This window comes from Pocillopora verrucosa, chromosome 8 (genome assembly GCF_036669915.1).
Source record: "Pocillopora verrucosa isolate sample1 chromosome 8, ASM3666991v2, whole genome shotgun sequence".
Lineage (NCBI taxonomy): Eukaryota > Metazoa > Cnidaria > Anthozoa > Scleractinia > Pocilloporidae > Pocillopora > Pocillopora verrucosa.
The window spans coordinates 9,662,431-9,678,491 of record NC_089319.1 but is presented as its reverse complement, the minus strand read 5'-3'; the positions used below and the strand labels follow the sequence as shown (position 1 = coordinate 9,678,491).

Below are 16,061 nucleotides of genomic sequence, written 5' to 3'. Positions count from 1 at the left end.
TACTGGTTGTCACCATTGTGCCATCATGAATTATTCCTACTTGTAAGAAGTTTCTAGGAAGGGTTAATTATGCAAAGTAAAGAAGTTTGATAAACGACGCTAACCTGGGGCAGAAAAGTCAGAATAAATTTAGCAAAACCTTTGTACGCTGGTTTGGTGATTTGTCATTGAAATTATTTCTAGTTAAGATTCTTGAAACAGAGTGTTTACACTTTAAATAAGTCTCAGTTATTACTGGTTATCACCAATGTGCATCACGAATTTTACACTTTCCTACTTATTTGAAGTTTCAGGGAATGCATTAATCATGTAAAGAAGACTGGCAAACGACGCTAACCTGGAGCAAGAAAGTCAGAATGAATTGAACAAAACGTTTATATGTTGGTTTGGTGAGTTCATGCTTCCTTTTTGGGTCTTACTTTGGGTTTGAGCTAAGTAAACGCACGAACCATTTTAAATAGTTAAAGTTGGAGAAAGTGTTGAATAGCTATCGATTTTTACCACGCACCACACGGAAATAATGAAGAGGATTGCGAAATTCGGAATTCCTCAGTCCATGGAACATAGTAGACATTATTTGCGCAGCAATAAGAAATACTGTCGCATTTGTTCTAAAATTCGATATTTAAACAGAGCATTGTAAATTAATGGTTTACAAGATCAAAGGTGATGTGAAGTATGATTCTCTTAATGCAGGTGCTTAACTGTTTTGCGCGTCTTTCACTAATGATCAACTGCTGTGGTGATTTAGTGATATATAAATGTCCCTTTTCTTCAATAGCAAGTCCATTGCAAGTCTTAAACGGAAGGAAAATTGTATAGGTAAATCCTTTGAATGCAACAGATCCTTTATTAAAGTATTATAGATATCAAACAACTAAGGGAAATTAATGAGTAAATTAAAAAATATATTCAATCGAGGTAACATACTGATAACAAGTTTGGCCCTCGAGAGATGTTGACAAGTTACATACGACGAAGCTTCTTTGAAATTTCAAAGGCAGCTTTTACTTCTCTTCCATGCAGCCCCAAGGCAAGGATTTACTACAACATCATAGGTCGGATTTGAGTAAATATTTAAGAAAATAAGAGTGAAATAACACTGCTGAAAGATAAGTGAAAACACTCTGGGAAGATAAAGTGCTGTGACGGAAAATATCAAAAATGTTACTGTAAGCACTAATTAGACATTTTTTCCAAGAAAAAAGGCTTTCATCCTCTTGAGGCGTACAGTCCTGACTGTAAACGGTAGAGACTACTTTGGTAATTTTTATTCTGTTTGTCGTGTTATTGTATCTTTCTGGGTTTCTCGTTTGCTTATATTTCCCTGATTAAAGGTGATGTATCAGATAGTATAATTTTTCAGCCTAAATTTAGCACACTAGTAACAATTTTAAACAGCCTTTCAGCAATAACATCTAATCGGTCAGCGGTCAGCGAGTATGATGGCCGCGTGTTTTGCTGGCTCTGCCAACTTGAGATAATTTCTTGCTTTTTTCACGTAAATCTTACTTTTTCTTTTACAAACTTAACAAACAAGTTAAGTTGAAGCATTATGTATCAAAAGCAACACTTATTAGTGTGTATTATTCTCTTATTTATCCTTACCTTACTTATGCTTGTACACTTTGGGGAAATAATTATAATGCTCCATTGTCTCAAGTCATAAAGTTACAAAACAAAGCGGTTCGAGTTATAAATGATGTTCCTTTAATGGAATCAATAACTCCACACTATACATCCTTAGGCCTTCTGAAATTTCCTGATATTGTTAAACTGAAAACATGTATGCTTTTTTATGATTATTTCCACCTTGAAAAGTTTCCTAATATACCTGTTTCATTAGTATCTGAACTACATAATTACAGTACCCGCAGTGCATCATCCAATCAAGTTGCAATACCTTTATTTTGAACTAATCTTAGGGGATTTTACCCCAGCATTATTGGAAGTTTCTTTTGGAACGATATTCCGCAATCCATTAGAGACAAACCATCTAAAAAAATGTTTGGAAAAGCACTTTTGCGCTGGTACCTTGCTCAATACTGATGAAACATTATCTCTTTTATAATTTTCTGAGCTATTTTTTCGTTTTTCTTTTATTTTTTTTTTTTATTAAAAATCTCAAGTCCTTTGTTATACATAACTTTAAGGGGCACAATATTAGTTTATCTAGATGTGCCCCTCTCCTCTCCTTCAATATACAATGTAATTCAATTTAAGTGTTGTAATTTCTGTTCTACGCATTTTTCCTTCATAAATCTTTATCTGATACTAAGTTATATACAGAGAATCTTAAAGACTGATCCATGGGAAGAAGACGATATTTTTAGGACGACATTATTGATTGGTTCGTGTCTCTTCATCTCACAGGTCAGCCGGAAAGTTTTTGCGCAAACTCCGTCAATGGCAGCACAACCATTTACAACTGTACCAATCTATTGTACATGCATCCTACTCCTTTTGAAACAAACAAACTTGTTTGGCTCAACAACAGGTTCTGAGATGAACAACACGTCATCTACTACGAATTTTGAGCCAGGCCTCACAACTACAGGAAGACAAACATCGCAAATTGCTACTGCTGTCGCTCTTTCAACGTTTGTATCACAAACACCATCATTGTCTTCATCGCATAAAGCAAACGCTTCCCTAAGTGTTGGAAGTTACAGTAACAAAGCGAGCACAGCAATTATGTCAACACTGTTGTCTTCCGCAAGCCACACATTAAAGGCAACGAAAAGTGTATTTACGTCAAATGCAGTAAAGCCAAAATCATCAACTTCTGTAGAACATGCAGCCGACCCCACCACAAGTGGTGTTCAGTTCCCAAAGGTATCTACAATGAAAAGGCTACCATCGGACACTACGACAACTGTTGTCTTATTTTTTACAGTGACATCAACTGAAAACCATACATCAGCTGCTACTACCTCAAAAATTGCCCCATCAACGACCGTAACACCAAAAACATTAACTTCTGCAAGTCAAGCATCAGATGCTATCACAACTGTCGTTCCAACCTCGGCAGTACCAGCAGAAACATTGAAAGCGCTAACTTCTGCAAGTCAGACATCAGATCGTTCTCGCAGCGTTGTTTTAACCACAGCTTCTGAAGTTCGCGCAACAGACCCCACTGAAACTGTTGCTCCATCAACGCCAAACTCATCAACTTCTGCAAGTCAGGCATCAAGCATAACTTCCTCTGAATTGTCAACTATCCTAAGTTATACACCAAGTGCAGCCACAAGTGTTGCAATACCAGCAAGAGTAACACCATTAACCTTTTTGAGCCGGTCATTGGTTTCTGTTACGGGTGTCATTCCATCGATGACAACAAAATCAGAATCATTAACTTCTGCAAGTCAAGAAATAGGTTCAACTACAAGTTCTATTCCTGCCATATCAACAACAACAAAATCGTCAAGTTTTGAAAGTCATGTATCAGATGCTTCTACAAGCCTTCTATTATTCACAGTAAGAACATCTGAGTCATTAACTTCTACAAGTCATACATCAAACAATACTATAAGCGCTGTTTCATCAAAGGAAATGACAAGACTATTCACTTCTGCGACTCAGACCCCCAGTGGCACCACGTATGTTATTCCAAAGAAAGCGGAGTTTTCAACCCCTTCAGTTCAGGCACCAGATGCTACCAACAGCGGTGCTTCATATACGGCAAACTCATTAACCTTTGCGAGTCAGGCATCTAACACTGTTACATCTTTTTATCCATTTACTGCGGTAAACTTCGAATCGCCAACACCTGCGAGTCATACTCTAACGAATTCAGCGAACGCTGGTCCATCAACGCCTAAAACGTCAAAATCATCATCGCATGCAAGTCATGCACCATTCACTACCTCGAGTATTCGTTCATTAACGGCAGTAACATCAAAATCATCAACATCTGGAAGTGAAGAATCAGACGCTATTACACTTGTTGTTCCATCCGCGGCAGTCACAGCAAAAGTATCAGCTCTTGCCTCTGAGAAATCAGATGAAGTCACAGCTGTTGTTCCATACACTGTAGTTACATCCAAATCGTTAACTTTAGGTGAAGCATACACCACTACTACAGTCGGCATACCTATGGCAGAACAATCAAAATCATCAGGGTCTTCGAAACAGGAATCAGACACTACTTCAAGAATAGTTTCCTCTAAAGCATTAACATTAAAAGCGCCAACTTCTGCAAGTCAATCATCAAATGTTTCTTGGAGCGTTGTTTTAACCACAGAAGGAACATCTACACAATCAACTCCTACTATTAATTCACTAGAAAGTACTAAAAGTGTTGTTTTATCTTTGGAAGGGACATCAGAATTATCACTTTTCGCATTTCAGACTTTAAAAGGCACCACATATGTTAATTCATCCACGGTTATGAAACCAGAATCTCAAACTTCTGAAGTTCGCGTATCAGACTCTACTGAAAGTGTTGCACTATCAACGCCAAAATCATCAACATCTTCAAGTCGGACATCAAGTGCTACTTCAACTTTTCGTCAAATCACCTCGATAACCTCTGAATTGTCAACTATGCTGAGTTATTCACCAGGCGCAACCACAATTGTTGCAATATCAGCGACAGTAACACCATTAACCTTTTTGAGCCGGTCATTGATCTCTACTACGGGTGTCATTCTATCTACAACAACAAAATCAGAATCATTAACCTCTGCAATTCAGGAGCTAGGTTCAACTACAAGTTCTATTCCTTCCATATCAAGAATATCAGAATCGTCAAGTTCTGAAAGTCGTACATCAGACGCTTCTACAAGCCTTCTATTATCCGCAGTAACAACATCTGAGTCATTAACTTCTACAAGTCATATATCAGACGATACTACAAGGGCTGTTTCATCGAAGAAAATGACAAGACTTTTCATTTATGCAACTCAGACCTCCAATGGCACAACATATGTTATTCCAACGAAAGCGGAGTTTTCAACCCCCTCAGTTCAGGCACCAGACGCTACCGACAGCGGTGCTTCATTTACGGCAAACTCATCAGCCTCTACAAGTCAGGCATCTTACACTACTACATTTTTTGTCCCCTTCACTGCGGTAAACTTTGAATCTCCAACATCTTCGAGTCATACACCAACGACTTCAGTGAGTGCTGGTCCATTAACGCCTAAAACATCAAAATCATCATCGTATGCAAGTCATGCACCATTTACTACTTCGAGTATTCGTTCATTAACGGCAGTAACATCAAAATCATCAACATCTGGAAGTGAAGAATCAGACGCTGCTGCCAGTGTTACTCTATCCACAACAGATACATTAGAATCATCAGCTTTTTCAAGTCAGAAATTAGATGCTATTGCACTTGTTGTTTCATCCACGGGAGTTACACCAAAAAAATCAGCTTTTGCCTCTCAGGAATCAGCTGTTGTTCCATACACTGTTGTGACAACAAAATCGTTACCTTCGGGTCAAGCGTACACCACTACCACAATTGGTATACCCATGGCAAAAGAATCAAAATTATCACGGTCTTCGAAACAGGAATCAGACACTACTATAAGTGTAGTTCCTTCCAAAGCAGAAACATCAAAAGCGTCAACTGTTGTACCATCTATGGTAGTAACTCCTAAAATATCAGTTATTGCAAGTCAGGCATCAGATGCTTCTAAAATTTTCGTTTTATCCACAAGAGGAACATTAGAATCACTAATTTCTGCAGGTCTTACACCAGACCCCACTTCAAGCGTTGTTTTATCCACGACAGTGATTTTTAAATCCTCACTTTCTGCAAGGCAGTTATCAGACACAAGGACAAGTCTTTTTACATTTAGAGTAGCAACATCAAAATCGCCAAATGCTGCAAGTCAGGAATCGGATGCAACTTCAAGCGTTTTTCTGTCCATGGCGGTTGCACCGATATCATCAAGTTCTGTAAGTCAGGCATCAGTCACTAATAAAAGCGTTTCTCCTTTCAAGGCAGGAACATCAGAATCATCAAATCCTGCAAATCATACTCCAGAAACCACTGCAAATATTCTCCCATCTACAGTAGCAACATCTAAATCATCAACTTCTGTGAGTCAAACGTCAGACGTCGCCAACAGTGTTACTCCTTCATTGACAGTGACAGTAAACTCATCGCCTTCTGTGAGTCAGGCAATAGAAATTGCTACAAGCTTTGTTCCGGCTGTAGCTGCAACAACTATCTTGATAAGATCAAGTCAGGCATTGGGTGTTGCCACGAGTGTTGACTTATACACAGCAGCAACAGCAAAGTCACCAAGCCTTGCAATTCAGGCATCAGACACACCTGACGCAAGCGTTTTAACATTTATGGCAGTTACGCTGAAATCAACAACATCTGCAGGTCAGGTAACTGAGGCAACTACAAGAGTCTTTTCATCCGTAGTTGTAACTGTAGATTCATTACATTCTACGGGTAAGGAATCAGATGCTACAACAAGTGTGGATGCATCTATGGCATTATCACTAATATCATCAAGGTCTGAAAGTCAGGCAACATATACTACAACAGGTTTTGATTCTTCTAGAGCAGTGACATCAAAAGTGTCAAGTTCTGCAAGTCAAACAACAGATAAAACAACAGATTCTTCCCCATCTATTGCTGTAACATCTAAACCATTAGGTTCTGCACGTCAGGAACCAGACGCCAAAAGTACAAGCGTTGTTGCATTCATAGCAGTAACAACTAAATTTTCAACATCCGTAATTCAAGCAACACGTGTCGATCCATCTATTTCACAGTCATTACGGTCTGCAGGTCGGGCATCAGACGCTACATTAAGCGTTTTTCCGTCCATGGCAGTAGCACTAACAACGACGAGTTCTGTAACTAAGGCATTAGACGCTGTTAAGAGTGTTGCCTCATCTGTAAAAGTGATACCAGAATCATCAAATCCTGCAAGTCATACACCAGGTACTTCTCCAAGAGGAGGCCTCTTCTCAACCACTTTTGAATCTTATATACCACAGGCTACCACGAGTTTCCCTCATTTCACGTCGATGGCAATAAAATTATCAATTTCTGTAGGACAAGCACCGGATTCCTATGCTGGTGATGCTCCTTCAACAACGACAGCATCAATTTCATCAATGGTTAGAGGTCAAACACTGGACACTGCGGGAGTAACTTCTACATCTTTAAGCTCTGTTAGTCAAAAATCTGACGAAACTTCGAGAACTGTTTCGTCTATGGTAGTAAGAACAACATCAATTACTTTTGTTAGCCAAAAATCTGATGCTACTGGAAATGTTGCTGCATTTACGGCAGTACCATCACCTCCATCATATTCTGTAAGCCAAGCATCGCATGCAACTACAATTGTTGCGCCAACAGTAGAAGTAACATCAGTGCTATCACCATCTTCAAGTCTTGCAATTGACGATTCCAAAACAATGAGAATAGTAACATTAGAACCATCAACATCTTTGATTCCTGTTCTTTCTACCACAACGAGTGATTCAGAAGAAAAACAACCATCATCGACTACTGTTAGTATCACAGAAGGCTCTACATTGCCAGCTCCGTGTTCTGAAGGAGGCGAGTGTACTGGTAAGATGAGAAATGTCTTGTTAAATTTCCTTTTTCGCCTTACGAAACGCCGATTATCGGCCACGATTTTAGAGGGAGTTGATTTTCGAGAACAAATGGTTAAATCATGAACGATTTTGTGTAGAAAAAGATAAAGGAACTTTTTATTGCAACCATACACAGTTATCGATTCGAGAAAAAACACATCAGCAATTCAACGGTCCGACTTTAATCTTGACAGAATTTGTCCAACGCCAAAACAAGATATAACTCCTTTTGAGGTTGAGGGGCTACGTCTTACCAAGAAATAATACTTACATAAGAAACAATACGAAATGTCCCCGATCGAGGTAATCAAGATTACAAGCAGCTGTCACTCACTAACGTTGTTATTTCTAAAAGATGAACTCTAAACGTTCTTTTCACGCTTAGGAATTGACAGATGTATTTCAAACCCATGTCAGAATGATGGAACTTGTAAACAACAAGGCCAATCTTATTTCTGTGAATGTACGGTGGAGTATGAAGGGAGAGTATGTGAAAAAGGTAGGAAAACGAGCGCATATAGTTTTTTTATTCATTGCCTTAACATATGTCCTTGCTAATTTGAGACGCCCGCCGACTGTTTGCATCTTCTACGTAGAGAGAGACTGTATCCTTAGGCTTTAACTCAAGGGAAATTTTCCATTTTCTCTAAATTTATGTCTCATGATCAACCATACACATGTAGTCTTCAAACAGACAGCGCATTACAGAAATTTGTTGCTCTATTGCATGGTTCACATTCCAAACTTCAGCTTTTTGATATGGGTTATTGCAAGAAATAATTGCCTTGCTCCGGAGATGTGGCTTCTAAGCTCAGCCCAAAAAGTGCCTCACCGCTATTAGGGTGTATAGGATCTAACCCTGTCGACAGCCATAGATTACCCGTCACATATACCTCATTTTGATCATGTTCTTATTGTTTTACTCCTTCTCTGACACGATGCAACGGTTTCGCTTCACGCGAAGAAGTTTTAATCTTTGCAGGTAGAGTGGATACCAAAAGGTATAGAGTGACAGCGAAAATGCAGGGGCAATACAAGTCACCCTACAGTAATCTTGGTTCATCCGAGTCCCAAGCCTTTATCAAGAACTTTACGGAAAGAGTGGGTCGTTTCTTGAAGGAGAAACTTCAAGGATATCGAGGAATTGAAGTCACCAGGTTATCAAACGGTTCTGTTGTGGTCAATTTTATCATTTTAACAGAACGCAACTCCGATGCCAACGTGAAAACCATAGAGCTCGCTCTAATGGAGGGAAATAGCACTGGTGAGCTTGGAGTCGTGTTGGTAGGAAACATCATTTTAGAGGAGATTGTAGATGCCTCCAACACAAATAGCCCAACTACCAGCCCTAAAGACAAAGGTAATGATTTCATGATGCATGTGACAAAGGTCTAAGTGCTTTTAACAACTGAAAAGTGTAGTTAGAAACACTAGCTCGACTATACCGATCATTTATTTGTAGTGATTAGAAATAATTATAAAATTTACATTTTAAGATATTTGGAAAACAAACGTAGGACGAGAATAGCTTCTTTTACGTCTTACTTAGTCTGGCTAGTGTAATGCACTAGCAGTGATTTTAATTCTTCCGCGGGAATGCATAAGGAAATTTAGGTAAAGTTTGAGTAATAAACAGAAAGACAGATAGAGGGAGACAGATTGAAAAGAAAAGAAGCCTGCCACACTTCGGACAATTACTCTACTAGACAACGACAAAGAGAAAATTACAATCGTGCGTTAACAAAACATAAGGGCATCTAACGGTTTTTAGAAGGTAAAGGTTCAAAATCGAACTCTAGTTATTAATACAGTAAATGGTTTGAACCCGGGAGTAACATGTAATAGTGTACTTTGATCGTTCGGGTGAGTGTAGTCCTGAGAAGGACTGTTGTCGGTAGTGGTGACTGACGTTTCGACAACCTTGGCGGAAGTCGTCTTCAGAGTCAAGTGAAGATGACTCAAGTCGGAAGATGACTTCCGCTAAGGTTGACGAAACGTCAGTCTCCACTACCGACAACAGTCCCTCTTAGGACTACACTCATTCGGACGATCAAACTACACTACTCTAGTTATTAGGAATACAACTTTTGTTACTTTGACTCAACAGGACTTAAAAAGTGGATGATTGTAGTATTTGTAAATGGAAGCATTATATTACTGTTTTTGCTGATAATTGTCATCCGTTCGGTATGTATACTTATGCAATATACTTGGTCACGTACTTAATGTACTTGATTTGACGAGAGAGAGTGTGATGTGAACTTAGTCGTCATTTCTAGCTTGCGGTTTATCTTTTCTAAAACGTTTGACAATTCAGAGGTAGTTTATGCCTTCATTGTTAAGGTGACCGTCGCCACGTTTGGGATGTTACCATCTACTACATTTATCTTCTCTTCAGAGAGAATTTAGCGGGCGCTATTAACCCGAGTTGAAGCTTAGTGCGAGCCCGAAGATGCGACTCATTGTTCAACTGGTCAGGGTGCTCATTGAACGGGGTAATCGTCTTGTCAAAACGTTGCCCATGATTGGAAATTGTCCCTAAATTTGGCTCCAGTAATGAGATCAGTTCCCCTCTCTATTAGTGAGTGTAAATGGTATAGATCTAGTTCGACCAAAGTGTGAAATGGTGAGTAGCGGTGGTGTGAGTATTTTTGGTAAGTTGGGTAATTTTCTCTGTGATATTTGTCTCTGCCCTGATTGGTCGTAGAGATACCTTTGCTTTATTTTTAAAGGCAACCAAATTGCGCCTCGGCGTAACTCGCATCGAAATGCATGCAACTTTTTTACCTAATAATTTTTAGGGTTGAGACATCGTCAAAAATATAAGAATGCTGATTTATCTTCGTCTTTAAAATCTGCAGTTGAATTGTAGGCGCGATAAAGTACCAGAGAATGACTTCATTACGACGAACGGCGATCAGAAAAGTGGTAGCACTGTAACAAAGCCTGCCAGCGAGGTAATCGTTTCATATTTATGTTGAATTCAGTCAAGATGGGTTAAGAACCTCAATGCCAGTTTAATAGATTGACATGAGTATAACATTTTTCACTGAGCAACATTGGTAAATTCCATGGAGGAAATAATGGCTGCTTTTACGAAAGAGTTAAATCGGTTCATACTTAGCAAGTATATAATGAGTTACGTAAAAAGTTTTTGGAGCATCAGCTAAGGGTTAGAGTCGACGCAGTCGAGTACAATTATACTACTTCCAGGGTGGTCTCCGAATCTTACAAATGCAACCAAAACTCGATGTGAGAATAGCAAAAGGCATGAAGTAACGGTATTCGATCAATTCGCCACCACGACGAACTCGCCATCAGAAAACTCCCCACCACTGAGAGTCAAATCGCCACCGGTGGCGATTTGACTTTTTCTTCATGTGTAGCCCATCGTGTGAAATTTATATTAAATGAAAGCTGGGATTTAGAAGTATATTGTGAAAAGGGAAAGAGGCTCAGAGGTTAAGTGTGACCTCTCAACCGTTAAATGAAACAAAACTTGTTGATGTCACGATAATTATGATAAGTTTGCCTGAAGCGAAACTAGAGTGACTTTAGGGTAATTTAGTATTAGCAACTGAGTTGATAACGTAAGTTGGCCACCGCAAAGAGTTTAAAAGCCGATGTTTTGAGCGTTAACCCTTCGTCAGAGCGATTGGAGGAATTGTGGGTTGTGTGTAGGTTTACTTATAGTAAATAGAGCTGCTGGGAATACAGTAACGAGAAAACAAGAATAGATTAGTTGAATGACGTGCGCTCGTTGATGCCGTGGGGATTAAGAGTGCCGATTAGAAAGATAAATTTTTGTTCTAAAGTTTTTCGGCTTTCCGAAATGCCTAGATGTAGGGAAAGGCAGAAAACTGCCATATGCTGCTTAAAATGATTAGGGAGGATAAAGTGTCTAGCGACTGGTTTGGATGCGTCCTTGTCATTTCTTTCTATGTCGCAAGGGTGTTCTCGGAATGGATCAGCTAGTCGTCTTCCTGTTTCATCAATGTGTAATTGGCAATAAGTGCAAGTTATGCAGTAAATGACACTGGCGGAGGTGCAAGTGAAGTGATCAGTGAACTTAATGAATGTCTTGGGTCCCGACATTTTCTTTACGTTGTGAATGAAAGGACACTAAGTTTTGCATCGTGAGCGAGCGCATATGAAAGTGCTAGGTTGGTCATTGGTTTGAAATGAACTTCTGACCAAAAAGTTGCCTATGTTTATGTCACGTTTGAACGAAATTAGGGGAGGTTGCGAAAAGATAGTACCAGTCTCAGAATTGCTTTGCAGTACTTTAAAGTTTTTAAGAATGCTAGATTTAATTGCGTTGTTGTGAGGGTAGAATGTGATAGTGAATGGAATACGATCAATATTTTCCTTCTCAACCGTTTGAGGTGCTGACTGTCGATCAATATGAATAAAGAGGTAAGTTTCTAAAGAAACTGTGGTGTTGCGTCGGTGAGAGAGTACAACAGGGTAATTTAGTATTATCAACTGAGTTAGTAAGTAAATTGGTCACCGTAAACAGTTTAAAAGCTGACGTAATTTGGAGCGTTAGCTCTTCATCCATCGCTCTGACGAAGGGCTAATGCTTGGGGCAATTCTTGTTTAGCTCTGAAATCGTTAATTGTTTTTTGTTAATGTTTTGGTTGTCGAAAGTGAGATCTTTGTCAACTTTTGCCACAAAGCAAGGTTCGAGGTGTTAGAATCATACAAAACAAAAATACTTTCGAAACACTCAAGATTCGAAAGTCTAAATGCCGCTTTGCGCCAACTTTCTGACACCTCTTTTTATGCCAAAGTTCTTAAACTTCGAACCTTGCTTTGCGGCAAAAGTTGACAAAGATCCCACTTTCATCAACCAAAACATTGTCAAAATCACGATGAACGATCTTAGAGCTAAACAAGAATTGCCCCAAAGCGTTAGACTTTCGTTAAAGCAATGGACGAAACTTAAGGCTAACGCTCGAAAGGTCAGCTTTTAAACTCTTTACGGTGGCCAATTTACGTTATAAACTCAGTTGATAATACTAAATTATCCTGTTATACTCTTCCAGCGACGCAGTACCACAGTTTCTTTAGAAGCTTACCCCCTCTATTCAAAGTGGTTTTAACCAAGTGATTTTCTCCAAGAGACTTACGCCGAAGCTTATGTTACTGAACGAAATTTCCATCAAATAAAGGCTAGGAAGTGGTGTTATATTGCGATAAAGAGGGCGCACAAATACAGCGAAGTTTACAGAAACGGACTCAGTGTCCTTTCTTTATTCAAAGCAGAATAAATGTCGAAGTGACCTTTAACACGAGTTTTGTCCTTAAAATCACAAATTTTCAATCAAACTTATGAAAATTATATTATATGAAAGCCTAAATTTTGAATTTTCACCCATTTTGTAGTTTTACTACATCTTAGCTTCAGTTAATGTAAGTCAGTTCCATACGACAGGCTACACATGACGAAAAAGTCATATTGCCACTGGTGGCAATTTGACTTTCAGTGGTGGGGGTTATGTGGTAGCGAGTTTGTTATGGTGGCGAACTGACCTTAAATCGAGGTAACTCTCTCATAACATAGCGGCAACAAATTGAACTAATTTGGCAAAGGCACTCGTTCTGCTTCGCTATCTTTCTCTCGTTTGTTGTCAAGCTTGATGCTTGGCTTATAGGTCAGTGTTTAGGAAGTGGTTGAGAGTCATATTCGCTTTTTATTTCAATTATGGTTGTGAAAGCTGTCAGAATATGAGAATTGAAAGGACCTCTCAGCAAAACTTGACGGAAACTCAAGATTGACAATGACACAGAAATACCAGGCTTAAGCTTGGGATAAAACTCTGGAAAAAATGAAAAAACTCAGGTCATTTGTTCACTGTGATTTCAACTTACTTGTGATTAACTTTGTTTAAATATAGAAAATTGCGATAAACATTTCCTAAAAACATTTGGAGATTTCTAAAAGACGACGACATTTCCACATTGGCTAACGTCATTATCAAGTCAAACGAATATTTGTAAGTTGCAATCTATATATACCAAAACAACAATGGGTGATAAAAAAGCTGTAACGTAAGAAAAGAACAATAGTAATTAAACAAAAAGTTGGGCACGTATGGAGTCCGTCAGCATGGATTTTTAAATTAGGCTTGAGATTCTTGGTGAACAGCATTTCAAAGACTAAGCAATCAAATTTTCCTTGGCACTTTCTTAAAACTCTAAATTGGTTTTCTTTCAAGAGGTGGTTACTACCGTGAGCTTCCACGAAATGTCGACTGATTGCCGAATATTTGTGCTCAGCAATGCGTTGATGAAGGTGTCGGGCTGTGTACCCGACATAATCTGCATCGCACAGATCGCATGAGAAACGATAAACAACGCATTGCCGATTTACAATTGACGGTTTGATTTCTTTGGGTTTAAGATCTCGCCCCAATTTTCTGCTCACAAAAACAGGCCGCAATGTAGGGAAAATCTTATGGCTAAGATCGCGCAACTGCTTCCGAACCGCATTAGTGGCCACTTGATCTTTGAATGGAAAACTAATTCCCTGCTGTGCTACTATCATCGGTGTTTCTTTCCGCTATGCCGCCGAAACATTTCTAAAAAGAAAATTATTGATTCCGCTATCCAAGCCGTCCATTGTGAATCGGCAATGCTTTGTTTTTAGTTTCTTATGTGATCTGTGATCTGTGATCTGTAGTCTTTAAAATGCTGTTCATTAAGAATCTCAAGCCTAATTTAAAAATCCATGCAGACGGACTCCATACGTGCCAAACTTTTTGTTTAATTACTATTGTTCTTTTCTTACGTTACAGCTTTTTAATCACCCATTGTTATTTTGGTATCTAGAGACTGCAACTTACACATATTCTTTTGACTTGAGAATGACGTTTAGCAAACGTCGAAACGTCGTTGTTTTTTTAGCAATTTTAAAATATTTTTAAGACATGTTTAATCGCAATTTTTTTATGGTTAAATGTTTTTCTAAATCACTTCTTCTTTGTATTAATTTTGTTGCACGGATTTTGACACAGAGACGCTGGCACAAGTTTCCGAGTAAATGTGACAACTGCGATATTGAACTGAAGGATATAAAGGTGAAATTGTGAAGACAGCTGGAGAGGTCATGGGACTCAGACTCTGCTCACTCACAGATCATGAAGGAGAGTCCCCAGGAAAGGCATAACCTTAGATAAAACTAGATAAAGTCTTTGGTCCCAAGACGGATACGAGAAAACAAACCAAAGTAAAGTGGTTGTTACTGAGTGCCGTGAAAACGGAGCTAGTCACAGTATTAAAATTATGAAAGAGTTCTTTAAAGGGAGGTAACGGCTTTTAAAAAGAAATGAAATGCCTTAGTGTAGGTTCTCAATTTTAATCAACCTTTGACTGACTTGGAAACATAGCAAACGTCATAAAGTCAGAACCGCTATTAGTTGGATATGGTTATGGCTCTTTTAAGGTGAATCCTTGGGAGGTAATCCCAGTTTTTTGGATTAAATTTTTACGAAGCTGTTGGTAAATTTAGAGGCTTCTTCCAGTAAAGGAAATAGTACATTTTAGAGGTCCTATTCCATATTAATAGGGCCTTTCGATCCCCTCAACGTTCGTACTTTCACTTCCAATAATATCAGTAATTGCGTGTTGGTCCTCGAACCAACAACGCGATGTACATGCTTTAGTATTAGTAACGTTTGGTTTGCTGATTTAAGAGATATAACAGAATCTCCATTAACCCCTAGTTGTGAATCACTATAAGTTAGATAAATAAAACAATCACGCATACGTTTCTATTGTTTCTTATAATTTAGTTTTAACGTTCTCAAGCTTTTTTTATCGGTCACCACTGTCAACCCACTTTGCCTGTGATAAATGGAAAATAATTGAGTTTACTGTCTAATTCTTAAGACCCGCTAACGATCTCTTACTTCTACCTGGCAAAAGTTTCCTTTGATTCAGTAAAGAAGTAGAGAAAATTTGGTGTTGTATAATAAAGACACCCTCCAGCTGATTCGCTAGTTCACATTACCTGTTTGTTAGATGATGTATCGATATTGCAAGGAGAAGGTGCCTTATCAATTACTATTGGGAAATGATTGTTCAGTAAAATATCCACGTCACCGTTTGTTCAAGTTATCTATGAACACTGCAGTATGGAATCAATATGTAAGATTTGGCAATAAAGGAGAACAAATTAAGTACAATCACAAGTAGGCTTTAAGGCGGTCTACTCTTCGAGAAGTTGTTTCAGTTGACTTTGACTTTTCAAGTACTCACTAGAAACACGCGTTGTCATGATGATATCTTTGTCTTGCCTTCCTCCCCCCCCCCCTCCCACCCTCCCTGATAAGTAGCTACTTGAGGGCTCTCACTCGCGCGATCCGGAAAAATTTCTAGAACAATCTCTGATCAAGCAAAACAAAAACAGTCCGTCTTTGTCTAAGCTCTGCGTGGCATATTTCACATTCATTTTCGTGCTATCATTCCATTGTTAATTA

The 16,061-nt window shown here is 38.8% G+C and overlaps 1 protein-coding gene and 1 pseudogene across 1 annotated transcript; one reads left to right on the top strand and one right to left on the bottom strand.

Moving 5' to 3' along the window:
- The first annotated feature begins 110 nt into the window (after window positions 1–110).
- LOC131778915 (streptococcal hemagglutinin-like) lies at window positions 111–15,338 on the top strand. The gene is made up of 8 exons (XM_066171462.1): window positions 111–143; window positions 288–389; window positions 2,374–7,552; window positions 7,964–8,077; window positions 8,561–8,938; window positions 9,686–9,765; window positions 10,440–10,535; window positions 14,598–15,338. The coding sequence occupies exons 3-8, from the start codon at window positions 2,407–2,409 to the stop codon at window positions 14,670–14,672; spliced, it is 5,889 nt and encodes a 1,962-aa protein (XP_066027559.1). The 5' UTR covers window positions 111–143; window positions 288–389; window positions 2,374–2,406; the 3' UTR covers window positions 14,673–15,338.
- On the bottom strand, window positions 11,317–13,899 carry LOC136282807 (uncharacterized; annotated as a pseudogene).
- Window positions 15,339–16,061: the final 723 nt, after the last annotated feature.

Bases quoted from the DNA above. Each gene is read 5' to 3' on its own strand.
- LOC131778915 (XM_066171462.1), top strand. From the start codon at position 2,407: ATGGCAGCACAACCATTTACAACTGTACCAATCTATTGTACATGCATC. The intron at 8,939-9,685 runs GTAATGATTTCA...TTGACTCAACAG, and splicing joins TACCAGCCCTAAAGACAAAG to GACTTAAAAAGTGGATGATT. The intron at 10,536-14,597 runs GTAATCGTTTCA...ATTTTGACACAG, and splicing joins TAACAAAGCCTGCCAGCGAG to AGACGCTGGCACAAGTTTCC.